The following is a 27,398-nucleotide window of genomic DNA, read 5'->3' as shown; positions in this document are numbered from 1 at the left end:
CCTGGAAAAAACATATTTCCAATGAACATTTGCAAACAGCATCACAAATTTATGTGGTTGTAACTACAGCTCTTGGCCTGTGAGAAGCATAATTTTCGGTTAGTTTGACGTGGATTATATTAAATATCTCATGCTCTTGAGCAAAATGAGCAAACTAACATTCAGTACATCTATATATTTTATTCCAAATAGGTATAAATTTCATTCTACGTCTTTTAGCTTGTCAAGAGAATGAAAGTGTTGTTTTATGAAGAGTGGGCATGTGCATATGAAATAAGCAGTGGTGGCGTTAGACCAGAGCTTGCTGCAAGTGGTACTCACTGCAGAGTCAAATGATGTCCAGCTCCACCTCTCTGGACATCTAATGGAGTTGGGGGATATTGTGGGTAGAGTTAAGCCCTGGGTATACTTCACTTTCCGCGCCCGGACGCGTCACGCACGCAGTCACGTCCGCGCGTCTTTCAAAGTATACTACACCACGGATGCGCGCGGAGGACCGCGTTTGTCACATGCGCAGTACAGTTTTTTTCTATGCTCTACCTGACATCGGAGAGCAGCACTGAGTCGTGTCATCAACGTGACATTCACTGGGCATGATCGGAGAAGAAAAGAAGTGCATCCTTTCCCATATTTTACTTACCCCCCTCCATGAATTTGCCGCCCTAAACACGTCTTTGTACTCTTTAAACATGAATCGTACAAATGTGGTTACTTTCTAATCTCTTTGCACAAACGCTGGTCAAGTTCGCTCTCCATTGTCGTGTTTTTCTCTTTTTTCAAGCGTGTTTTTAAACCGGTCTTTTCACACTCTTCTTTGACGGCTGAACACTGTGCTCAATACTGTGCGTATTGCCACCTAGTGGACCCTTCTATACTGCTTGCGCATACGCTGTTGCACGCGGACTGTCCGCGCGGTCTCGAAATTTGGCCTGCACGCCGAAGTATACCCGGGGCTTTAGGGTAGGGTTAGGGTGTCATTGGATAATCTAAGATAAAAAACAACAAATGTTGTTTTCGATCTTGGCATACTAATAACACTAATTTGATCTAAACAGGCTAATGCATTAAACAGGCCTCTCTTGCACCTCTTCTGCTTTTCAGTTTCTCCTGCCGTGTCAAGGTAAAAGTTCACATTTTAAAAACACGTCTGGACAACCTGCACTCCTTTCCATTTTGTTCGCATGTTTAAAAGCACAAGCGCGTTCCTTCATTTAGCTCACTCATCATTATCTGTTCCAGCCATTAGGTGGAACTGTCTATAATAAATACATAGACGCCTATGTCTATGGGACTGTAAGTTGACAAGTTTCAATAAACCTTTATTGATTCAAAGGGCTGATAATATAATAATAAAGATGTTCAGCGAAATTGATACCATGCTTAAAGGATTAGTTCACTTTCAAATAAAAATTACCAAAAACTTTACTCATCCTCAAGCCATCTTAGTTGTATATGACTTTCTTCTTTCTGATGAACACAATCTGAGATATATTAATAAATATCCTGATGCGTCCAAGCTTTATAATGGCAGTGAGCGGGATCAACGAGTATGAGCTGAAGAAAGTGTCTCCATCCACATCCATCCATCATGAACATATTCCACATGGCTCTGGGGGGTTAATAAAGGCCTTCTGAAGCAAAATATCCATATTTAACAAGTTATAAAGTAAAATATCTACCAGCCCACCTTCCAAATTCAAGTTACGAAGAAAGTGTAAAACTCTCTCAGTTCAAAAAGCTTACGCTACATCCTATGCCTTCCCTATTCAACTTACGGAAAAAGCTTAACTGTCAGTTCCATTTTTTCATAACTTGAATACTTTATTTATTTTTTTATTTTTTACATAAACACATCGCTTCGCTTCAGAAGGCCTTTATTAACCCCCCGGAGCCGTGTGAAGTATGTTTATGATGGATCAAGCTTATACTCCTTGATCCCGCTCACTGCAATTATAAAGCTTGGATGCTTCAGGATATTTATTAATATATCTCCAATTGTGTTCATCAGAAAGAAGAAAGTCATATAGACCTAGGATGGCTTGAGGGTGAATAAAGCTTTGGGTAATTTTCATTTGAAAGTGAACTAATCCTTTAATAACTGTGCACAAAATGGAAAATTAAATGAGTACAATGCAATAATTGCAGTGTATTGAAGTTATTCATGCAGCTATTTTTCTTAGCACCCACTTTGAACTGTTAACCCCCCCCCTCCCCCAGCACCCCCAAGAAAAAATCCTGGAGCCGCCACTGAACATGAAAAGGAAACAAAAATCTAGAAGTTAGAGTCAGATGCTTGTTATTTTGTAGATGTTCTTTATTTACAGCAGCATCATGGAGTAATTACATTGTGGAGAAGCTGCTTACTGACCGAACTGTCAAGTCAAGTCAAGTCAAATTTATTTATATAGCGCTTTTACAATTGGTAATTGTTTCAAAGCAGCTTTACATATTAGAAGCACAGAAAAAAGGGAAGTGGTTAAAAATAAGCTGTACAAACAAGCGTGGTAATATGTAACATATACAAGATGGTGCTACATTAAGCCAATGTCGGCTGACTCCCAGGGGTGGAAAAAACCCCCTAGGAGAAAAACCCAGCGTGCTAACACTGGGAAAAAAGTCCTAGGAGGGAAAAAACCCCTTGGAAGATATATATAATATATGTAAATGGATATGGAGATCAAAATCTGAATTATACATTTTTATTATAGAGATTAAAAATAGATTATATATAAATATATGTAAGCGGATACGGGGATTAAAAATCTGAATTATAGATGCAGCCAGAACTGGATCTGTAGGCCCATTGTCTCCTGGGCTACGTTGTAGTCTGACACGAACTGTGTATGCCAATTACATACTGCAAATAAAGAATAAAATGTCTTCCTGTTGTCCATGTAAATGGGACATTATTCCACCACCTACCTGAAGTTGTTAATAGCAGTTCTGGGATACGTTTCCCGTACAACGACGTATCTCACTACTTAACCACTATAATACGATGCATCGTTAACTAGCTAGTCACGACTGTTTCCCAAAACCGGACACACCTCTGTTGTTTGAACCACGTTAGTTCAACAATATAGGACTTTATAGTTCATTTACATAAACAGCTGATTTTTTTAATCATGTTAACATGCAGCATTTGGCATACACTTTACTCCCGTATACGTGCAGTTCATTCAGTCAGCAGCTTTGTCCATAATTTAATTTCTCTGACATGCTGCTGTAATGAACTGAGGAATACTTCACTGTTTTTGTTCCCTGTCGTTTTGCTTTATTTGATGTTTGATTCATCACATGTTCCCTCTCACATCATACTACGGGGTTCCCTTTTGTATTTATTCACATGCCAAAAACAGCACTGACATGCTAAAAATATAAAGATTAAAATGTATATATGTAAGCAATAAGGTACGAGAGGCTGTGCTGTATTGTGAGTAAGTCATAGCTGAAGGGCGTTGTTAGGCACGACGCAAAGCGCAGTGCCTGCAACCCCTTCAGCCGTGACTTATTCACGATACAGCACTTGCCTTGAGTACCTTATTGCATTTATAAAACGGTTACCACACAATACAAATATTAAAGCCAAAAATATGTAACAATGCAACTTTCATTAAGTAAACTTTCACTAAAAGCCTTCCTTCCGCCTGAAAAAAATAGTCCCTGACCGTGAACAGCAACAGAAGTTACATTATTACACCATTAGATGGCGGCAAAGACTGTCTTTATGAGTGTGTCAGTCAGTAGCGAAGACTTTTACATTGAAAAGACTGAAGTCATGGGAAAACCCCTTAAATGTTAAAAGGACAAGATAATACATCGGACATTTAATCTGATTTTTTTTATGAACATAGGACTGACCTGAAGGAAAATGCTAAATCTGAATGCAGGTAATAAATTTGCTCAATCAATCTCTTTCTCACAGTACTCTTCTACATAATACAGTAAGCTTCATTGAACAACATCAGCTGAAAACAAACAATTTACATAGCTAAGAGTGGTTGCAAAAGGGTGTTGTGTAGTGATACACAGAACCGTTGAGTGAAGCCGTCATAGCCGTGTTTTATCGTGAATAAAACACAGCTATTGACCAATCAGAATCAAGGACAGGAACTAACCGTTTTATAAATATATTTAAATGGGATGAAAGCTAAAGAATGTACTGAATGTTAGCTTGCTCATTGTGCCAAAGACCATGATCTATTTAAGTTCACGTCATTTTAACAAGAAACAATGCTTCCAAACGCAGCTCGAGAGCTGTAGTTCCAACCACACAAGTTTGCAACGTTGTTTGCAAATGTTTGTTGGAACTATGGTTTCGGGAAATACCAAATAGTTCAAGTATGCTGGTAACGATGGAACTTGCGACCATAGTTACACTCCACATGGAAATCAACATACAATGGATTACTTAGTAACTCTGTATATTAAGATAGGACAGGAGAAAGTGTTTTAACATCAAAAAAATGATAAACTTCATCTCAACGATGTTCATGTAAATAATGGAATGACCTATTTACAGATAGAGCCCCATAAGTAAATTAAAGTTGTTTACTTTCCACTTAAATCACAGGCTTAGCTTATAAACCTGCCAGACTGTCAGAAATGCTAACCATCTCACTTTGTACAAGTGAAAAATCAAAGTCTAAGGCCGTGACTCAATGCATGCTTGAACATGTTGTGTTGAAAATGCTCTAATCAACGTACTGTGTTTGCTGTGTGTGTGTGTGTGTGTGTAGATTAATTTAGAGAAGCTCCTGACAGATGTGAAGGTGAAGAGCATCACTCCTGTCTCGCTGTCTCTGATGCACACATACAGTAGTGAAGCCAACCCGCAGGAGATCAGCCTTAAACCCATGGAAATCAGGACTTACCGCCTGCAGCTGAGCTGAGCTGAGCTGCAGTCACATTGGCTCACGTACTCGAGAGCCATAAGGTTGTTGCCTTTAGCCGAGGACTCGTCAAATGATTGTCAATATAAACCTTAAGCTTCACAGCAAAGTGCAATATGAAATCTCCAAGAATTCCCAACCAGCTCTCTCAGGTTATTTTAACATAACGTGATGCTTCTTATGTGTGATTCACTGTGCTGAGAGTTGATGTTTTTCACTGGGAACGTACAAGTTGTTGCACGATTTTAAAGTGTTGCTGCAGTGGAGATGGTGCAAGAAACTTTTTTCTTGTCTGTTACTTGATGAAGAGAAAAGCTTGTTTGATCAGTGATCTGTTCAATTTATCCTCACAATTCCCAATTTAATATAGAAAATTGATTGGATTCCTACCTGAATTTTTTTTTATTTTATTTTTTTTATCCCCTTTTTTATTTCCATTTTATTATTTTATTTTATTTTATTTTATTTCATTATTTTATTTTATTTTATTTTATTTTATTTTATTTTATTTTATTTTATTTTATTTTATATCCTCACAATTCCCAATTTAATATAGAAAACTTATTGGATTCTTACCTGAATTTTATTTTTTCCTTTTTATTTAATTTTTTTCCTTGTCCTTTTTATTTTTTTTTTATTTTAAAATTGAAAATTTTCATTTTTATTTTATTTTTATTTTATTTTTCCATCCCAAAGTTTTTACTCTGAATCGTGCCTTAGTCTCACAGGGTGGTGTCTTTCTTAATGGATGTGATAAAATGAGTAATTTTAAAACTGAACATCATTTTTATCATTCAGTGTTGATTATAACATAGAAAACACTAATGACAGACAGTTTTAATTTTGTAGTCTTCAAAAAACCACATATCTCCACAATCAAACATTTGTGAAAAGGTATGCAGATCGTAATATGGCATCGTACTTTTCTTTAAATGTCCCTTGATAATTTCTAGCAATGCAAATGACTGCAAGTTACTTGTGTTTATCACATTCATTGAAATGGGTCGTTTAATGTGATTTAAAATTTAGATGATTAAGCCTCAGATTTTGTGTCTATCTTAAGTGTTTTTTGTCATTATGTTTTTTTCTAAATATATAAGATAGTATATATTGGTCACCTTTTTTTCTTAATGTGTCTCTTTTATTCAGTCTTAAGGATTGTAAATAGGTTCAGTAGCAACAAAAATTGACCAAAGGTGGGTGGGTGGGCGTCTTGTACTAAAGTATGTGTATTGAAGATTTAATTCCATTGTTCCCAGAGATGATAGTTATCAGAGAAATTTTTTTTATTTAATATATTAGGCTATATGAATATAAACATGCATAAATAATATAAATTCTTGCAATGGTTGAGTTGGAAGGGGCGCTTGATCATAAAATGGTGTCATGGTTATTCTAAACTTCATGTGATTGTGTTTAAGTTTAAAAATGGAAAAGCTAGATTTGTTATACAATCAAACTATGCAAATGTCCCATTTTTGTCTTATGCAACAATGATCTATTTTTTTAGACCTTAAGTCACAGACTTCCTGTAGTCAGAAATTCTCCAATTTTACCTGGCAAAGTTCTTAAAACTCTTTCTGATATGTAGATTTGCCACACATTATGATATATGATACAAATGTTTTTCACAAATGCATTTCCTTCATTCTGTGATGTTTATTCTTAAAGGGAGTCCATTTTCTGTCTTGTGTTTTGTTTCAGGCTGGCAATGAGAGTGTGAAGGATGATCATTTGTTGACTTTGCTACTGTGATTTTTGTTGATTCAGCGTGTTTTTCTTTTTCCTTTTATGAAAATATCGACTGGCGTGTCGTTCTGTTGGTCAGTCAGAAGTGCTGTGATCACTGTATTCCAGCTAGCTGCTTAATTCACACTTTTATGACCAAATTGGTCTGTGACTGTAGTTAATCAGGATAATGAAAGCTGGCCGATGCTTTCCGACCCTGTGAGAATATTCCTCTATTTTTAATCTTGAACAGTGTGGTGACTATCTGAAGAGTATGCATCTTTTTACAAGAGTTGCCAATTACAATTTTAGCCAACGAATGTCTGTCGTCTCTCTGTCTGTCTGTCATTTACAAGGAATGTTACAGAAAAATAAAAATTGTTCTTGTCTTTTATACGTTTCAGTTTTAAGGATGTGTTTGTCACTATTTCTCAGTGCTATATAGACTTAAAGGTAAAAATCATATATTAGTTTATGGTAACTCATAAGGTTTTGTGTTCTTTTTGACCTTTTCCATGCGTTTCTTCATTATCTTCTCCTCGTCCTCTTGCTTTCTTTTTTCTAGCACTGTCTTTTCAATCTCTTCCTCTTTTTCCAACATTATTTTCAATTCCTTTTGCCACTAAAAATGTTGGAAAGTGTTACAATAGGTTATTAGCAATTCTCTGCACATATTTCTCAAACTCTCCGGTCTAGAGCTCTTTGGGTCCCATTAAAAAACAACTACTGTACCTCTAATATCTAAACCGAGTTAAGAATGCTTAGAGTTCTGACCGGTTGATGAATTACTTCGCTGAATCAAAGGGAATGCAATACTCACTTGATCTTCCACAACTTTAATCAGATCGATATCAGTCCTGGTTCTCAGGTCCAGATGAGAAACTCCACGTTTGCCCTGTCTGATCAAATTTGCCACATATTTGAAATGAAAAAGATGAAATGAAGAACTGTAGAGGTACCATGACACAGTGATGGTATTAGATGGTAGTATTGCGGCATTTTGATATATAACATGGTACTAAAACATTAAATGGTCATATGAGTTTTTCGATGGCCAATGTAATAATAATATAGAGATAGTATAATGATACATAATACAATTTAACAAAAGCAAATGAGATCAAAGTTTGGAGTCTGTAAGACTTTTGATGTTTTTGAAAGAAGTCTCTTGCTCACCAAGGGTGAATTTATTTGATCAAAATTACAGTAAAAAGAGTAATATTATGAAATATCACTACAGTTTAATATATTTTAAAATGTATTTCTCCTGTGATGGCAAGTCTGAATTTTCAATGCTCAAAAAACATGTCTTATCATTGTCAGTGTTGAAAACATCTTTTTTTTTCCAGGATTCTTTGATGAATAAAAAGCTCAAAAGAACTTTTGTAACATTGTATTTACTGTCACTTACTTTTGCTCTAGTCTAGTATGGAGCCCCTAAAGGTACATGGAGATGGAAAAATTAAATTAGATGAGATTGGAGGAAAAGTAATACGTCAATGCTTTTGCATTCTCTTATTGACTATTATTTTCCCCCTATCTCATCCCATTTTTTTCCTTCACAATTTCCCTTTAGAGGCTCTGTAGTTTAGTGCTTCTTTGCTGAATAAAAATGAATGTCTTACAACAGCAAAAATCTTTCTGATCCCAAACCTTTCCACTTCTCACTATTAACTAGTTGCTTATTAGCATGCATTTTACTAGGATATTGCTATGCCATGTCAGAAAATTTTTTTTTAGAAGAAAAGCCATTAACCTTGGTGTCTTGTGAGCATCTTTAGTAATAGTCTGATGTGGTTCAGGGCATCCTTCTCCAGTCCTGGCCGTGGAAATTGCCTCTTTCCTGGTTTTGGTGGTTTTTATTCTGTGTCGGTGGTTTGAAGAATGTGTAGTGAGCTGAACTGGAGGCCAGATCTGGGAAAGAGTGTGTGCCAGCCGCCCAGTGATCCGCTTGCTCTGTGCACATACACAAACATCAGCTGTGTGTGAACTTCTCATCCTTTCTCTGTGGTTCTCCAGGAGCCTTTTATCACCCTGGAAAGGAGATAATAACAGGGAGAAACTGCAGATTCTATTGATCATGTAAAGGTTTAAATTAAGATTCTGTTCTTGACTCGTCTGATTTCATCGTGTTAGAGTTTAATGCAGATGATTGTTTAAAGCCCACAAAGTGCTTAGCATTTTGTTTATATTCAGATACTTTGCTTCCTGATGCCTCATCATGTCATCTCAGTGTTGGGCACAATATAATTCTTAAAATTGTGACTGAATGTACAAAAGCTTCATGCATTATTCAGCTGGATTAGAGTGAAATTTAACAAAACATAACTGCTTTCTTTTGTTTGTTTGTTTGTAGGTAGCACTGTAAAGACCTCATAAAATGATCTGACAAACGCAACAGACTTTCCTGTACTGATGTATTTCCTACTGAAACAAAGTTGGGGTGGGACAAAACAAAATATTCTTTCTTTTAAATAGCTTTTAGTTTATGCCAGGTAACATACTACTTTTAAAATTTACAGTATATACAGTGCTCAGCGTAAATGAGTATACCCCCTTTGAAAAGTAACATTTTAAACAATATCTCAATGAACACAAAAACAATTTCCAAAATGTTGACAAGACTAAGTTTAATATAACATCTGTTTAACTTATAACATGAAAGTAAGGTTAATAATATAACTTAGATTACACATTTTTCAGTTTTACTCAAATAAGGGTGATGCAAAAATGAGTACACCCCACCACAAAAACTGCTACATCTAGTACTTTGTATGGCCTCCATGATTTTTAATGACAGCACCAAGTCTTCACGACATTTTACAACATCTATCTTTTTCCATTCTTCAAGAATGACCTCTTTTAGAGACTGGATGCTGGATGGAGAGTGATGCTCAGAATTCCCCATAGGTGTTAGATTGGGTTCAGATCAGGAGCCACTGAATCACTTTCACCCTGTTCTTCTTCAGAAATCCAACAGTGGCCTTAGATGTGTTTAGGATCATTGTCATGTTGGAAAAAGAGCACGACGACCAAGAGCACGGAGTGATGGTAGCATCTTCTCTTTCAGTATAGAGCAGTACATCTGTGAATTCATGATGCCATCAATGAAATGCAGCTCCCCGACACCAGCAGCACTCATGCAGCCCCACATAAGGACACTGTCACCACCATGTTTCACTGTAGGCACCATGCATTTTTCTTTGTATTCCTCACCTTTGCGATGCCATACAGTTTTGAAGCCATCAGTTCCAACATTTATCTTGGTCTCATCACTCCAGAGTATAGAGTCCCAGTAGTCTTCATCTTTGTCAGCATGGGCCCTGGCAAACTCTTGGTGGGCTTTGTTGTGCCTGGGCTTTAGGAGAGGCTTCTTTCGTGGACAGCACCCATGCATGCCATTCCTCTGCAGTGTACGCCATATTGTGTCACGGGAAATAGTCATCCCAGTTTGGCTTTCTAATTCTTTAGATAACTGTGAACTTGCATGCCAATTTTCTTCAACCCTTCTCATCAGAAGACGCTCCTGTCGAGGTGTTAACTTCCGTGGACAACTTTTTACAATTTTTGTACCACTTTTGCTACAGTATTCTGACTGATAAGTAAAGCTTTGCTGATCTTCTTGTTGCCTTCACCTTTCTGGTGTAAAGAAATAATTTTCTTTCTCAGGTCTTGTGACATTTCTCTTCCATGTGGTGCCATTGCTGACAGCATGAAATGGGAAGGGGTTTTAACACCCTTTTATAGTCAACTGTCTGCTGGACACCTGTGTAATGAATAATTAGACTCACCTGTGGTTGAATTCTTAAATTCGACATTTGTAGTGTAAAATGTAGCTTTGCTCCAGAGACTTTCAGTGGGGTGTACTCATTTGAGTAAAATTTAAAATTTTGCTCTCTAAGTTATATTATTAACCTTACTTTCATGTTATAAGTTAAACAGATATTATATTAAACATAGTCTTGTCAACATTTTGGAAATTGTTTTTGTGTTCATTGAGATATTGTTTAAAATGTTACTTTTCAAAGGGGGTGTAGTCATTTACGCTGAGCACTGTATAAAATGCACTACTGTTCAAATGTTTGGGGTCAGTGATTTTTTTTTTTTTTGGGGGGGGGTAATACTTTAATTAAGCAAGGATGCATTAAATTGATCAAAACAAAAATGATAAAGACACAAGTCATGAGTTGGTTCCACAGTAAAGTGAATAGAGGAACTTTTTGCAGCAATCTTTATTAAACTAAACAAACAAAACACTATGGCATAAGAAGGCACAGAAGAACTACACAGGCATAACACAAACCAACCTTAAATCTTGAAGACACCAGACAAAGAACTCAACTAAACAGACGGTTTAAATACATAGACCAAACAATGGAGCAAGACACAGATGAACACAATGGTTGCTATGGAAACAAATGAAGAGCAGGGACAAATAAAACAGGATAACAATAAAGCATGATCATGACAGTGCAACCCCCTCCTTGGAACTGGGCAGAAACAATGGTGATGAAGAAGACAGGAGACTGGACAGGACCATTGGAGACTGGAGACTGGAGACCTTGAAACATGACATCATCCAGAACATCAATTACTATTGGGGACCGAGCTTAGTGAATGTACCTTAGCGACGGTAGTGTGGGCGGGCTCCAATCCATACCATTGAACTCCACTAATATGCCACAGTGGCAGACACTAGTGCCAGCTCACGCACCTGGTCAGACTCCACAAGGGGCTCAGGCTCCAGGACGAATCTGGCCTCTGGCAGTTGCTGTGGCTCTAGCTTCTTGGCGGGCTCAGTCTCTGAGTTTGCAGTGGGCTCTGGCTGATGGTCTGTTGTGGGCATGGCAAGAGGCGGAATGGGTACTGAGTGTTGACCTGGGGAGGACTGGAGCAGACAATAGCACTTGGGGAGGAGCTGGAAAATCTCTGGCATGGTCTTATCCATCTCCGCCACAATGAAATTGGTACCATCCAGCCAGAAAACATAACTGATGTACCAAGCTAATGTTGTGCTGTCCCTGCAAGAGGAACACGTACCAATAGTTATCCAGCACCTCCCGAAAACATGCTTGTGGCAAGCAGAGTCCGAACACTGACTCATTATTGTCCGGCTCCTGCGTCAGCATCAGACGCATATGTTGTGCTGCTCACATGTACAGCGTCGGCCAATACTGAGCCGGCGTTTGGACATAAACATGGAAGCCTGCACTACGTTCACTATGTCAACTGCAAATGTCAACAGTTTTTTCAAAACTCTTAGTTTTAGTACAAAAGTCCAAACTGATCACACTTTCAAATTTGATCTCATATTTTCATTCTACATAATCACTGTTTCAAACACAAGATCATTGTAATATGTAATGAGAACATTTGGTTTAATCACCGAAACACAACAGTATAATCTTCTTTCAATTTAGTACTTTTAACAATCAGTTCATTCAATAGCAAACAATGCAAGATTCATTTTTCAAATCACCCTTGTTGCTGAAATATTGGCACAATTTTCACAAGCAATTGGTACATTTTCAATACTCTTAGTACTAATATCACAACAGATCATCAAAAGTGCACTTTTTTAAAACATTTCAACATATTTTCAATTGTGTTAGTACACAAAATAAGTGTTTCATCTATATAAATGTTTCATTCACAGTAACTGCCTTTCATAATGCTATTACTATCAAACTTTTCATTTGCATCTCTTTTCGTTCAGTTTAATACGATTAATTTATTACAGTTTTTTTTATTCGCTTTGGTACAGTTTTCACAAGCAACTGGTACATTTTCAAAACTCTTAGTACTAATATTACAACAGATCATCAAAAGTGCACTTTTTTCAAACATTTCAGCATATTTTCAATTGTGTTAGTACAATGCACAAAATCAGAAAGTATCATTTTCACTTCTCAAAATAAGTGTTTCATCTATACAAATGTTTCATTCACAGTAACTGCCTTTCATAATGCTATTACTATCAAACTTTTGATTTGCATCTTTTCTCATACAGTTTTTCTCAATTGCTAATACAGAATTCATGAAACAATTCACCATTTTCTCACAACCATAAACACAATCTCGTAACTACACACCAACTTGTACAAACCTCAAACTTCCATGTCAAAATCAAATATTTAAGACTTAAAAAACTTTTGTCAAAATCAAAATTTGGGCTCAGATGACACACAATACCTGCAAATACACAGACTACTTTCCTGCCCAGTGAACACTAGTGAGATCAATTCATAACACTGTAACAAAAACCTCTTATTGGGATTTGGCAGCTTAGTGCTTAGAAGTAAACTGCAACAATGAGCTTTAGGAAAAATTATTTTCATTTCACTACTGTAAAGTGATCTTACAGGAGATGAATGTAGATGAAGAAGTTGATCTTACAAGAGAAGAAAAGTTCAAAAAGTAAAGAACTAAATATGAACTGTGTATGCAACACAGTACAGTATACTGACAATTACAGTAATACATAAATAAAGAAATAAAAAAAATTCATTACAGTGTACAGTACTATATCAGTTTCTTGGTCTTCTAACAAAAGACTTTCTCTACCTTCCTTAGGGAGTCGTCTCTCAGTTCTGCAAAACTACAGCACATGTATATAAGCTACAAATAAATTTGACAACCACGAATTTGAAGGTGTACATGTGCTACAGTTAACTGAATCGCATAGCCGAGCCTGATGGTCCGAATGAGCCAGCGAGACGGACTGGTGAGCGCTAACCAGGCTCCCAGAGACCGTACCAGCGGGACCAGAGGGACCACAGGCGCTGTCCGCTGGCGACAGAAGAAGGGGATGAGAGTGGTGAGGTTCTTGCCCTTCCACTGCTCTCCGAGCCCTCTTCCGACCCGGAGATAGAGGAAACTGCTCTTTTATTGAGAATTTTGGCTCAACAGCCAGCGGCGGAACAAAAACAGAAGGAAACAAAAGATTCTCCACCCGGCCCTCCTCCAGGGGAAGGAGCGGTGCTGTCACCACCTCCTGTAGAGTAGTCCCATCCATCTCCGGGTCGCCTGTCCTAGGGCCGCTTGGACTTTGCCTTGCCACCCTTCTTCTTGGGCGCAGGGGGGCGCCCTCGGTGACGGGCAGTCTGAGGTGCTGCGGGCGGTGGTGGAGCAGCAGCTGACCGCCTCGGCAGGATGTGACTGATGGCCTCAGACTGCTTCTGTACAGCCGAGAACTGTTAGGCAAAGTTCTCGACCGCGTCGCCGAAGAGGCCGGTTTGGGACACGGGGGAATTAAGGAACCTGACTTTGTCGGTATCCCTCATGTCCGCAAGACACAGCCAGAGATGGCGCTCCTGGACCACAAGTGTGGACATCGCACGACCCACTGACCGCGCCGTGACCTTCGTCGCACGAAGCGCGAGGTCCGTCGCGGCACGAAGTTCCTGAAGAACCTGTGGGTCATGGCCACCCTCGTGCAGATCCTTCAGTGCCTTGGCCTGATGGACCTGCAACAACGCCATAGCGTGTAGGGCAGAGGCAGCTTCCCCACAGGCCTGGTAAGCCTTGCCGGTAAGATCCGACGAGTACTTACAGGCCCGGGAAGGGAGAGACGGCTCCCCCCGCCAGGTGGAGTTAGGGCACAGTTGCATAGCAACGGCCCGCTCCACAGGGGGTATGCGTGTATAACCCTTCGCTGCCCTGCCGTCAAGGGTGGTGAGGGAGGAGGACCCACCGACACGGTTTCGGGCAGTAAAAGGTGCTGTCCACGTGCCAGTGAGCTCTTCATGCACTTCCGGGAAGAAAGGCACTGGGGTGGGGGGCTGAGAACCAGCCCTTGCCACCCCGAGATACCAATCGTCCAACCTCGAGGGTTCGGGACACGGTGGAGGATTCCACACGAGCCCGACCCTGTTGGCGGCCCGGGAAAGCATAACCATCATTTCCGGGTCTGAATCGGGCACAGTTATCACTCCCGAAGGAGGCAGCTGCACCGAATCATCATCCCCAGAAGCGTCAGGCTCACCCTCCGATGCAGCGATTGACATCCGGTCGTTTTGGGGAGCTCCGAAGGATACGGATGGTACACACCTCTGGGGCGGTCCACCGCGCTCCCCCGGCAGCTCTACTGGCTGCGGAGTGCAGGAGGGGTGAGGGTTCCTAGGGGGATTGGTTCCCCAAAGGAAACGCGCTCACCGTAATCCTCAGGTCACCAGTGCCGCCGCCCGACGCAACCCTCTGGGGAGGATTGGAACGAGGCAGCGGCACTGGGACTCCGCCCCTTTGCAGGAACTGGAGTCTAGACCGCACTCCGCGACGGTCATCTTCCCACAATGGGTACATGACTCGTCCACAAACGCCGCCTCAGCGTGCCTTAAGCCCAAGCACGTGATACAGCGTTGGTGACCATCCCGAGGCGCCAGGCAACAACCGCATCCAGCAGCACACAAGTAGAACGACATCTTTAAAAAGACGCGAACTACTCGTGTAAGCTCTTTCAGGGACTAACTCTCTCAGTGCCGAAGCATGCAGGGGAAAGCCGCTGCAACACAGACAGGGAATGTGCAGCCTGTCGTGTGCACTCTCTTTGCAGGCGCTGCTCTTACCAGCTGTCAGAACAGCCTTTTAGCACTCTAAAGCGCACCGTTACCAGACGTCAAAACGGCTTTCACAGCTGAAACACAGCTTTTGCTCAAATAAAAAGGCAAAAATGAAAAGCAAAGAAGAGAAAATGAAATCGGCCCCGCTGCTGTGCTGTTCCTCCTGCACCGGACGAGAAGAGCAGTCAGAGAGAGAGCTGGCTCGTTGAAGTCCGTCTTCAAAACACTCGCTCGTAGATACTACCGTGTTTGCAGTAGTTCGGCTCCGAAGCGAAAAGCTGAAGATGCAACGCACCTGCTGCTCATTATATACCCGCGCTGCGAGGCGAGCAGCTGATGCAGATGATTGCATGCCAATGTGCATTGGCTCGTTTTAGTTAAACTCGAAGTAGATTGGCCTCTCTGGCGAGATTCCTATTCTTCGGTCTGTCCGACGTACGTCGAACGTGACCGACTGAATGGGAACTATTATTTATTCCAACTGGACTTAATGGTTAATCAATGAATCATTTGGTACACCTATAGATTTCTATAAATATTGATTCTGTAGGCATAGTTGCTATAGAACTTGTTTGCATTTTCCGATTTGGATAACTAAATGTAATGAATTCTTTTTACATTATATGCAATTTATATTAGACGATGACCACAATTGTCAGAGTGAGTGTGTGGGGTCATGGTAAACCCAGCATTTTGAACCAAATGTCCCCACTGGTTCTAAATTTACTGGTATTACCATCCTTTTGGTTTGAACATTTGGTTCACAACGCAGGGTGTACCATGACTGTTTTTTTTTTTTTTTTTTGGTCCCCATGAGGAAAACGGCTTATAAATCATACAAAATTATATTTTTATAAAATGTAAAAATGCAGAATGTTTTCTGTGATGGTAGGTTTAGAGTTAGGGGATATAATATATAGTTATGAGAGGGGAGGTGCGTGTTGAAATTTGAGAACAGAGCAGGATAGAGTGACTGTATAACTGACTGTAAGGACTGACTGTATAACTTCAGACTTATTAGAGGTATTACCATGGTATAGAGAGACTGCCTCATTACTGTAACTCACCCTTCATCTGTAAAGATCAACTACAGTATAGATTCAGTCATATGGTACAGTTAGATCTGTATTGCCAGCACACTCTGTTCTACACAAAACATCATGACATGTGTTATACTTCACACCTTTTGATAAGGCACTGAATAGATATTATTACAAACATTATGGATTTTATGTCAATTATGTAATTTAGGTAATGTAAGTGTATTTTCTAATGTGGCATGTTTCCTGTGTAACTAATTATTTCAGCATCAAGGGTGTTTTGAAACATGTATCTTGCATTGTTTGCTGTTGGATGAAATGATTGTTTAAAGTACTAAACTGAAAGAAGATCATACTGTTGTGTTTCGGTGATTAAACCAAATGTTCTCATTACATATTACAATAATCTTGTGTTTGAAACAATGATTATGTGGACTGAAAACATGTGCAACTGAATGAAAGCATTCCATCAGGTTTTGAAAGAATGACTAGCTGCGTTACAAGTGTGATCAGTTTGGATTTTTGTACTAAGAGTTTTGAAAATGTACACCTTTGATGTGAAAATAATACCAAAGCGAATAAAAAAATTGTAATCTATTATTTAATCCAACTGAACTTAATGGTTAATCAATTAATCATTTGGTACATCTATGTGTTGGATTCTATATAAAGTTTCTACTTTGTTTGCAATTTCTGATACGGATAACCAAAAGTAACAAATTCTTTTTACATGAAAAGTGATTTATCTTAGATGATAACCACTATGTTCAAAGTTTGTGTGTGTGTGTGTGTGTGTCTGTGGTCATGGTATTCCCTACGTCATGGGAACCGACTGTCCCCACAAGTATAGTAATACCAGTAAATTCTGACCTTGTGGGGACATTTTTTTACCCCCCATAAGGAAACAAGCTTTTAAATCATAGAGAATTATCTTTTTTTGAAAATCTAAAATATCATAAAGTTTTCTTTGACAGGTAGGTTTAGGGGTAGAGTTAGTGTGAGGGGATAGAAAATGCAGTTTGTACAGTATAAAAACCATTACATCCATGAAATGTCCTCATAAAACATGGAAATCCAACATGTGTGTGTGTGTGACAGAGAGATATGCAATTTGTAAACTTAGAGCAGGATAGAGTATAAGGGAAAACAGGGAAACAGACAATGACTGTATAACATCAGATTAATCATAGATTCATCAGAAGAGAAGAGACAGATAGCGTCAAATGCAGCATTTTACATAACAGTATGTATGCTATGTGATACTGTAAACAGATTACCATGGAAGAGACTGCCACATTACTATAACTCACAACTACAGTATAGATTCAGTCATATGATACATTAATGTACATTACATAACATTTACTGTATTGGCTGTTCTAGCACAAAACCTCATGGCCATTTCATAACTTCATCAACCTTTTGATAACACAATGAATAGATAGTATTACAAACATTATGGATTTTATGCCAATTATATAATTTAGGTAATGTGTTTTTTCTAATTGTGGCATCTGTAGCCTGTGTAATTATTTCAGCAACAAGGGTGATTTGAAACATGAATCTTGCATTGTTTGCTATTGAATGAACTGATTGTTAAAAGTACTAAACTGAAAGAAGATCATACTGTTGTGTTTTGGTGATTAAACCAAATGTTCTCATTACATATCACAATGATCTTGTGTTTGAAACAGTGATTATGTAGAATGAAAATATGTACAACTAGAATGAAAGCATGAGATCAAGTTTTGAAAGAATGACTGGCTGTGTTAGATGTGTGATCAGTTTGGAGTTTTGTACTAAGAGTTTTGAAAATGTACACCTTACTTGTGAAAATAGTACCAAAGCAAATAAAAACAAAATAATGTCGCTCATGGTGCTAACGGACAGCCTGGTGTGTATTGGCGGGTCATTAATGTAAACATGCTCAGGTGTATCGAAAGTGAATGTAAACAGACAGGACAAAAAAAAATCAGATCTGTGCATTTTGTTAAAAAACTCTACATGCATAATTTAGTGAAAGAACAATAAATTTTACATTTAAAACAAGCGTATTTTGTCTAAAATAAATTGTCACATTAGAGAACTTTTTAGTGCTACTGCATAGAATAAATATTAAATAAACAAGAAAACAGGCTACATTACATTTTGAGTTATTCAGATTTACAAGAACACAACTGTTATTTTTTTGTTTGTTTTATTATTTATACACACATATATATGTAGATTCATACATATAAATAAGTAATAAAATATAAAAAACATGTATGTACAAAATAAATGCATTGTATCAAAAGACTACAAAAATGTTGTACATAGAAGTTATTGAGTTTTCATGGATGGACTGAGACAGGGAGCTGGTAGTCAACATCTGGTGAACCTGACGCAGCCAATCTCAGTGCTGACTTTGGCTAGATACATGACAAGAACTGGACTGGCTTTGACAGGGAGCATGGCAACTATTTTCCAATTTTCCTCACATTTGTGATCTGAAACAGAAGCAAAAAGTCTTTATTATTTAGTCATATTTTAACTTGGCACCTTTCTCCCATTCCACAAAAGACAAATTGAATCGTGATGTCCTCAGGAGACATACAATTAAAATATGATTAAAAAAAAAAAAAAAAAAAAAAAAAAAAAAAAAAAAAAGTGTATATATTTCTTATGCGCCAAACACATAAGGTATAATGACATGAAAAAGAAACCCCCACATTTTTTTTCTTTTTTCTGTGAAATATATCTTCAAAATATTTTAGTCCAGTATCTTAAACCATTCATGGAGAAGAATCTTGCCCAAATCGAGTTGCTGTGTTGGCTCATGCTGGAGGCAAGAGCAGATCAATTGGTGGCACTCTGTGCAGAAAGACAGAAGAGGCATTATTACCTTAAACTTCATACCTTCTCTTTCCTAAACTAAGACACAACTGCAGGTTAGAAATATGAAAAAATCCTGCATTATCTACATCCTGCTATGTTTTATTATCTAATTCTCTTTTGTATGATTTAGTTCACCCAAAAATGAAATTTCTGTCATTAATTACCCTGATGTCGTTCCAAACCCGTAAGAACTTCGTTCATCTTAAGAACACAAATGAAGATATTTTTAATGAAATCCAAGAGCTCTCTGACCCCTCCATAGACAGGAGTAGTAAAGCCATTATGCAAAATCCAAACTGCATTTTTGCACCCTTGAATGGCACTTTGAGAAGGGGATGCAATTTGTAGGGGTATTCCAAACGAAAGTGAACAACTGAATCCCTTCACGAAGGACCCTTCCACAAGGCCGTTAGTGAAGAGTACATGCGATGGTCACTTCGAGGAAGTAATTTTATTATTTGTGGTGATGTGACCCAGCGAATACTCGTGATTCATTCATTTTAAAGCTAGATGGTGGGAGAGTTTGAGTTAACAAAAATAGCAATTCAAGCTGTTTTTTTTTCGTGATATTTCACACATTTTTGTCAATTTATGTTTAAATAAGTTTCAAAGTCTAGAAATGTGTTGAGTAATGCATTGTCCAAAGATGATATTAGGTCAGTTGTCAACATGATTGTGTATAAAAAGAGCCTCTCAGAGTGGCAGTGTCTCTCAGAAGTCAAGATGGGCAGAGGATCACCAATTCCCCCAATGCTGCGGCAAAAAATAGTGGAGCAATATCAGAAAGGAGTTTCTCAGAGAAAAATTGCAAAGAGTTTGAAGTTATCATCATCTATAGTGCATAATATCATCCAAAGATTCAGAGAATCTGGAACAATCTCTGTGCGTAAGGGTCAAGGCCGGAAAACCATACTGGATGGCTGTGATCTTCGGGCCCTTAGACGGCACTGCATCACATACAGGAATGCTACTGTAATAGAAATCACAACATGGGCTCAGGAATACTTACAGAAAACATTGTCGGTGAACACAATCCACCATGCCATTCGCCGTTGCCGGCTAAAACTCTATAGGTCAAAAAAGAAGCCATATCTAAACATGATCCAGAAGCGCAGGCGTTTTCTCTGGGCCAAGGCTCATTTAAAATGGACTGTGGCAAAGTGGAAAACTGTTCTGTGGTCAGACAAATCAAAATTTGAAGTTCTTTTTGGAAAACTGGGACGCCATGTCATCCGGACTAAAGAGGACAAGGACAACCCAAGTTGTTATCAGCGCTCAGTTCAGAAGCCTGCATCTCTGATGGTATGGGGTTGCATAAGTGCGTGTGGCATGGGCAGCTTACACATCTGGAAAGGCACCACAATGCTGAAAAGTATATCCAAGTTCTAGAACAACATATGCTCCCATCCAGCTCTCTTTCAGGGAAGACCTTTTCCAACATGACAATGCCAGACCACATACTGCATCAATTACAGCATCATGGCTGCGTAGAAGAAGGATCCGGGTACTGAAATGGCCAGCCTGCAGTCCAGACCTTTCACCCATAGAAAACATTTGGCATAAAAGAGGAAGATGCGACAAAGAAGACCTAAGACAGTTGAGCAACTAGAAGCCTGTATTAGACAAGAATGGGACAACATTCCTATTCCTAAACTTAAGCAACTTGTCTCCTCAGTCCCCAGACGTTTGCAGACTGTTATAAAAAGAAGAGGGGATGCCACACTGTTACGAAGGGGACTCACAGCCAGGGATCCAATTGCAGCGTTTTATTAGAAGTAAGAGTGGTCGTACAGGCAGGGTCAATCAGGAGCAAACAGGAACAGAGAGGGACAGGCAGAGTCGTAGTCAGGGTACAGGCAGTAGATAGAGGCAGGCAGATAACACTCACAGGTCGGTATACAAGGCAAAGGTCAGGACAGGCAGTAACGGGTCAATAAACAGGAAACAGGCAGGATTGGTAACAGACAGGCAAACAGGATATAACGCTCGGAATTGTAACAGTGTTAAACAAGACTTCGCGGTGAGGTGGTGTGTGTGAAAGTCCTTTATAGTCCTGGTAATGAGCTGCAGCTGGGTGTGGTGATTAGTGATAGTGATTGGTGGAGTGAGTGCAGGTGATAGGCAGAGAGGATTATAGGTAATGTAGTCTGGGAAGTGACAGGAACAGACGTGATCGTGACACACACAGTGGTAAACATGGCCTCCTCCCAACTTTTTTGAGATGTGTTGATGCCATGAAATTTAAAATAAACTTATTTTTCCCTTAAAATGATACATTTTCTCAGTTTAAACATTTGATATGTCATCTATGTTGTATTCTGAATAAAATATTGAAATTTGAAACTTCCACATAATTGCATTCTGTTTTTATTCACAATTTGTACAGTGTCCCAACTTTTTTGGAATCGGGTTTGTATATATAAATGTATCTTTATTTGCAACAGCTATGTTAACAGCAATATTAAGACATTTCTGTCGGAAGAACAGCTAATCAGCTGATGGACACCGTGCTGCGTCGTCATGGGAACATCCCAGGTGAAGAAAATGAATAAATTATGTTGCTCCCTTCGCCAAGTGCATTCCAAACGGCTACATAATGGCACGCAAGTGCCCTGCTCCCTCCAAAGTCCCCACTACAAGGGCTCTGCCCTTCGAAAGGAATAGTAGGGCATAGGGATGCTCCCTTCCATTTGGAATTTGCCCATTGTTAAATTAGTCAATGTGACGTCCCAGTGGTTCAACCTTAATTTTATGAAGCGACGCGAATACTTTTTGTGCGCAGAAAAAAAAAAAGAAATAACGACAACAATTTCTTCTCTGTCATTGTCCTATGCTGCTTACGTTGTATTGACAGTGCAGTGCTTCCAGTTTCTACGTCAGAATGCCGACTCAGTATTGGCTGCCGCTGTACATGTGAGCAGCACGACGCATGCGTGTGATGCTGAGGCAGGAACCGGCCAATAATGAGTCGCTGTTCTGACGAAGAACCTGGAACTAGTATAGCAGCTGGATTATCTGGGGAACTCTGGGGCATTTATTTGTGAGAATTAAACGAGCAAACTCCAATGGAAGAGCTTTGGGAAACCAGGGCTACAAGAAAAACAATTTTTATAGTTAGACGGAGGTGGTTCAAAAACAAATATCAAAAACAATGACTAAGGGAATAAAACATAGAAAGCACAGTCTACTTACAGTGCTGATATATTCCAAATGCTCTGTTTTTTGTTTGTTTTTTTTGACAATTTTCACTAAAAAAGAAATAACAGCAATTTGTGTAAGAACTATGTATAATTAACATGTGTAGAGGTCATATCATTCCTATTATTAATCCTGAACAGACATGCAAAGTTTTGTTATTTCAAGTATGAATATAAAAACATGTAGAGTATATTTGGTCCATCTGACAGTTTGAAGGATTAGTCAACTTTCAAATAAAATGTTCCTGATAATTTACTCACCCTCATGTTATCCAAGATGTCCATGTCCTTCTTTCTTCAGTCAAAAAGAAATCAAGGTTTTTGATGAAAACATTCCAGGATTATTTTCCTTATTCCCCACAATCCTCCCTGTTCCACACCTGCACTCACTTCCTCATCATCTCTTCCGCTCTTCATGGATTACTTGCACCTGGACTTCATCATTAGCATTCCCTTTATTATGGACTCACTTCCCTGCACTCCTTGTCTGTTCTTATGTTGGCTTTATTGTTTAGTTGTTCTGTTCCTTCGTTAAATAAACCTTGATTTACTGATGTCCGATTCTGAATCTTCTCTGCTGCAACTGAAACTGTAACACTTGCAGAATGAACGCGGCGCCAGTTCATTTTTTTTTTTTTTGCGTAAATAGAATAGGGAAGGCGTAGGACATACAGCTAGTGATGGGCAGATCGAGGCTTCATGAAACACTGAAGCAGTTGAATCAAATGTGCCGTAATGATTCGAGGCTTCGAAACAATCTGATACCCGTCTCCACGGTGACCCCTAGTGGTCAGAACAGTGCAAATGCAACAAAACTCAGGCCAAACATGCATTAAAAATACCCTTTAACAAATGTATTACAAAATTTTTATTTAAAGTAAAATCAATTAAATGGAATTAACTAATCATCTAATAAGATTAAATATAGAGTGTCTGTATAATATGTGTTCTTTTATCAATTTTAAAGGCTTGTTTCTCTGTTCCATGCCTCAAGCTAAACAGGCCAATAAGAGAATAATAACTACTATTATTAATTTTAATTATTCTAATGTATAATTAAAACATCTACAAATGTATAAAACTGATTGGAGATCAGGTAAAACCATAGGGTAAAGCTCTAGACACTTGTTCAATAGTTCTCAGTGAATCTGCATGATTCATGGGTTCACTTTATCATCGCCCTCTACTGGTGAACCATTGAAATTTCGAACTGTTTTGAAATGTTTCGAAACAGTGATGACGTAATGAAGCCTCGTTTACTAAAATCACGTGACTTTGGCAGTTTGATACACGCTCCGAATCACTGATTCGAAACAAAAGATTCATGAAGCTTCGGAGCTTCATGAAGCAGTGTTTCGAAATCGGCCATCACTACATACAGCGTAAGCTTTTTGAAGAATACGGAAGGCGGAATGGTGGAAGCACTTGCAAGGTGATCATTTGTGTTTATAAAGCATATACAGTTGTGTTTTTTTTAAAGAAAATGACAGATTGTTTCGCTAGATAAGACTCCTCGTCTAGTATCGATTAAAGCCCTTTGAAGCTGCACTGAAACTAATTTTGACCTTCAACCATTTGGAGCCCATTGAAGTCCACTATAAGGAGAAAAATCCTGGAATGTTTTCATCAAAAACCTTAATTTGTTTTCGACTGAAGAAAGAAAGACATGAACATCTTGGATGACATGGGGGTGAGTAAATTATCAGGAAATTTTCATTCAGAAGTGAACTAATCCTTTAAAGAGGTTAATTGCTCTAAACAGTGGACATAAGATTCGCTAGGAGGACTTGCAACAGCTATCAAAAGGCTGAAGATAAGAAATTACTAGTTCAGGATTGTAAAAATAAATTAAACCTTAAGGCCATCCTTCACATGCCACCCTTCGTAGACAGCTCCAAATCCCCCTTGACACAGCACAATGCCGACATCATAGCAGGAAAAGATGTCTATAAAAGATAAATAAGGTTATTTGACATAAAATGTCAAGCAGTGACAGACTGACATGATCCATCTAAAACTATATTAAACATTTTCTTCATCTTATATAAATACACATACTGTACCATTTTATGGGCTCAAATTAATTGAAATTAATTAGAATATTTCATTAGAAGTAAAACAAACTGATTAAATCAGTTTTTTTTTTTTTTACATACAGAGTCATCTCAGTGCATATAAAAATTATTATAAAAATGAATATAGTTGTTTTTTTGTTTTGTTTTTTGCTTTGGTACTATTTTCACAAGTGTATATTTTCACAACTCTTAGTACAAAACTCCAAACTGATCACACTTCTAACACCTACTTCAAAACCTGATCTCATGCTTTCATTCTAGTTTCAAATTTTAATTTTACATAATCACTGTTTCAAAACTCAAGATCACTGTGATATGTAACGAGAACATTCAGTTTAATCACTGAAACACAACCGTATGATCTTCTTTCAGTTTAGTACTTTTAACAATCAGTTCATTCAATAGCAAACAATGCAAGATACATGTTTCAAATCACCCTTGATGCTGAAATAATTACACCGGCTACAGATGCCACAATTAGAAAATACACTTGTAATAGTATTTATTCAGTGTGTTATCAAAAGGTGTGAAGTGTGACACAGTCATGAGGTTTTGTGTAGAACAGAGTTTGCTGCCAAAACAGTGAATGTTCTCACTGTACCATATGACTGAATCTATACTGTAGTTGACTGAGTTATAGTAATGTGGCAGTCTCTACCATGCTGGTTTTCCATGTTTTATGGGGACTTTTCATAGACATCATGATTTTTATACTGTATAAACGGTATATTCTATCCCCTACCCCTAAACCTACCCATCACAGAAAACTTTCTGCAGTTTTACATTTCCTAAAAATATAACTTATAAGTTGTAAGCTTGTCTTATAAATTTATAAGCTGTTTTCCTCATGAGGACCAAAAAATGTACAAACAAGGTCTAAAATCATCCTTGTTGAAACATTTGAGTTATTATCTAAGATAAATTGCTTATAATGTAAAAAGAATTCATTACATTTGATTATCTATATCAGAAATTGCAAAAACGTTCTATAGAAACTATGCAGATAGAATCAATATCTATAGAAATCTATAGGTGTACCAAATGATTCATTGATTAACCATTAATTCAGTTGGATTAAATAACAGACACATGTAGGAAACTGAAGGAAAAGAGATGCAAATGAAAAGTTTGATAGTAATAGTATTATGAAAGGCAGTTACTGACTGTGAATGAAACATTTATATAAATGAAACACTTATTTTGCATAGTGAAAAGGATACTTTGTGATTTTGTGTATTGTACTAACACAATTGAAAATATGCTGAAATGTTTGAAAAAAGAGCATATTTGATGATCTGTTGTAATATTAGTACTAAAAGTTTTGAAAATTTACCAATTGCTTGTGAAAACTGCACCAAAGCAATTTAAAAAAAAAACTGTTAAGTATAAACCGTATTAAACCATAAAGGTGGGTATACAGTATTTCGGCCGGTAATTAAAGACTGCTTCATACCTGAGCATGGATTGAATAAGGACGTGGTGTGGCCTGGAATTTCTAGAGTGTCCACACTCCAGTTGGGTTCAGTGTGGGTTGAAGGTTTTAGGGCATTGACACTCCAGTTGGACACATTGCGGGCTGGAGCTTGGAGCACACTGACACTCCAGTCAGACAGAAAGCGGACAGGAGCTTGGAGGGTGTTCACACTCCAGTCGAACTCAATATGAACTGAAGCTTGGAGGGCATTCACACTCCAGTCAGACTGAGTGCGGACTGGAGCTTGCAGGGCGTGCACACTCCAGTCAGACACAGAATGGGCTGGAGCTTGGAGGGCATTAATACTCCAACCAGACAAATTAGAGGACTTGAATGGAGTGAAAGTATGATGGATCACACAAATCAGTGTAAGAAGATTGAATTTATATTCATGTGAAGCTAACAGCCAATTACTCAATTATTTGTACCATTAATGTGTTTAATTTATAATAGTAATTTGATGTTAATTTGTTGAAATTTCAGTTTTGATGTTACAGATGTGACCAATGAATGCTCTATACAGACAACTACTGGAAGATGCTTAGGGAGAGTGGGGGTAAGTTGAGCCACCCCCTGTATTTTAGAAACGTAGGAATGACCCGTATCCCATATCTAGCTGTCTGTGACTGGAAGGAACACATTAGAAGTGTGCATAAATGCAAAGTAATTTATATAAGCAGCATGCTCTCGGCCGGACCGGAAGAAGCCGGCAAGCTGGCTTCCGGATTGAACTCATTTTTTTAGTTTCTTTCACAGATTTACAGCACACGAACAAAAAAACAGAAAGCTCTCTGAAGACAATGAAGCTTATGATGTGTTCTCTAGGTGCCACTTATATAGTTTGTCGCCTGACTGCAGTAGCCAAACAAGATTGGGATTTAGCACAACTGCTTCAGACACCAGTTCACAAAGAGCATTCCCATAGCATCAACTTATCGACAGTGTTGAGTTCCACTTCGAAAGAGAACTAATAGGGTTACTTAGTTTCTTTTTATGGAAAATAAAGAATTGCGTTACTTTTCCCCATGCTCTCATTTAGTCTAGAACTACAATAACCATCATGTTCACACAGTGCACACAATGCCTCCCCACACAGCAAAAGGACTCCGCGGCTTCTGGAACGTATCCGTGAAACGGACCCGTATCGGCGTCCACTTGCGCGCAGTGACGGATCCGCAACAAAGGCGGATTGCGGACCCGCCGTGGCTCCGCGCTGCATCCGCGATTACAACCTTACCTCCGCGGCGGGTCCGTTTGGGACCCACAAATTGATACAACCGTTACAGTAAAGGCGTATGCGCGTCCGCGGATCCGACATGGGTCCGCTCAGGATCCGCTGATTGACAGTAGAATTTACGGCGCCGCCTGGAGGCAGAGCTGATCCTCTGGGCGGCGTCAAAACGAATGTGACAGTCACGCGCGTTTGGCAACTTGAATGCGGATCCGGAGTCTCCTGCTGTGTGGGTCTACACTTATTCAAAATTTATACTACTCGAAAATGTGGGATGAGTGTACATACATATTCAAATTTAAGCTGTAAGTATTTAGCTCAAGTAG

At 38.7% G+C, this 27,398-nt stretch overlaps 2 protein-coding genes and 1 long non-coding RNA gene across 7 annotated transcripts in view; 1 reads left to right on the top strand and 2 right to left on the bottom strand.

Moving 5' to 3' along the window:
* Positions 1-7,014, top strand: part of man2a1 (mannosidase, alpha, class 2A, member 1) — a 90,033-nt gene extending 83,019 nt beyond the window's left edge. The window contains exon 22 of the mRNA XM_048189979.1: positions 4,740-7,014. Within this exon, the coding sequence (XP_048045936.1) occupies positions 4,740-4,892 (153 nt within the window). The 3' untranslated portion in view covers positions 4,893-7,014. The remainder of the gene's footprint in view (positions 1-4,739) is intronic.
* Positions 1-27,398, bottom strand: part of tmem232 (transmembrane protein 232) — a 52,891-nt gene that overhangs the window by 14,101 nt on the left and 11,392 nt on the right. For 2 of the 5 annotated variants that reach the window (XM_048189982.1, XM_048189987.1), the window contains 3 exons: positions 8,377-8,654; positions 7,441-7,519; positions 7,129-7,242 (listed from right to left, as the gene is read on the bottom strand). In XM_048189982.1, coding sequence (XP_048045939.1) covers positions 7,129-7,242; positions 7,441-7,519; positions 8,377-8,654 — 471 coding nt within the window. Of the gene's footprint in view, positions 1-7,092; positions 7,243-7,440; positions 7,520-8,376; positions 8,655-27,398 lie in introns of those variants that run through there. The other 3 variants (XM_048189985.1, XM_048189983.1, XM_048189986.1) reach the window with 3 other exon arrangements.
* Positions 18,397-23,018, bottom strand: LOC125267920. The gene is made up of 3 exons (XR_007184741.1): positions 22,554-23,018; positions 22,288-22,343; positions 18,397-18,707 (listed from the first exon to the last, which is right to left on the bottom strand). It is a non-coding gene; the product is annotated as an uncharacterized LOC125267920 (long non-coding RNA).

This window comes from Megalobrama amblycephala, linkage group LG4, assembly GCF_018812025.1.
Source record: "Megalobrama amblycephala isolate DHTTF-2021 linkage group LG4, ASM1881202v1, whole genome shotgun sequence".
Taxonomy (NCBI): domain Eukaryota; kingdom Metazoa; phylum Chordata; class Actinopteri; order Cypriniformes; family Xenocyprididae; genus Megalobrama; species Megalobrama amblycephala.
This window is presented reverse-complemented; position numbering and strand designations above follow the sequence as displayed.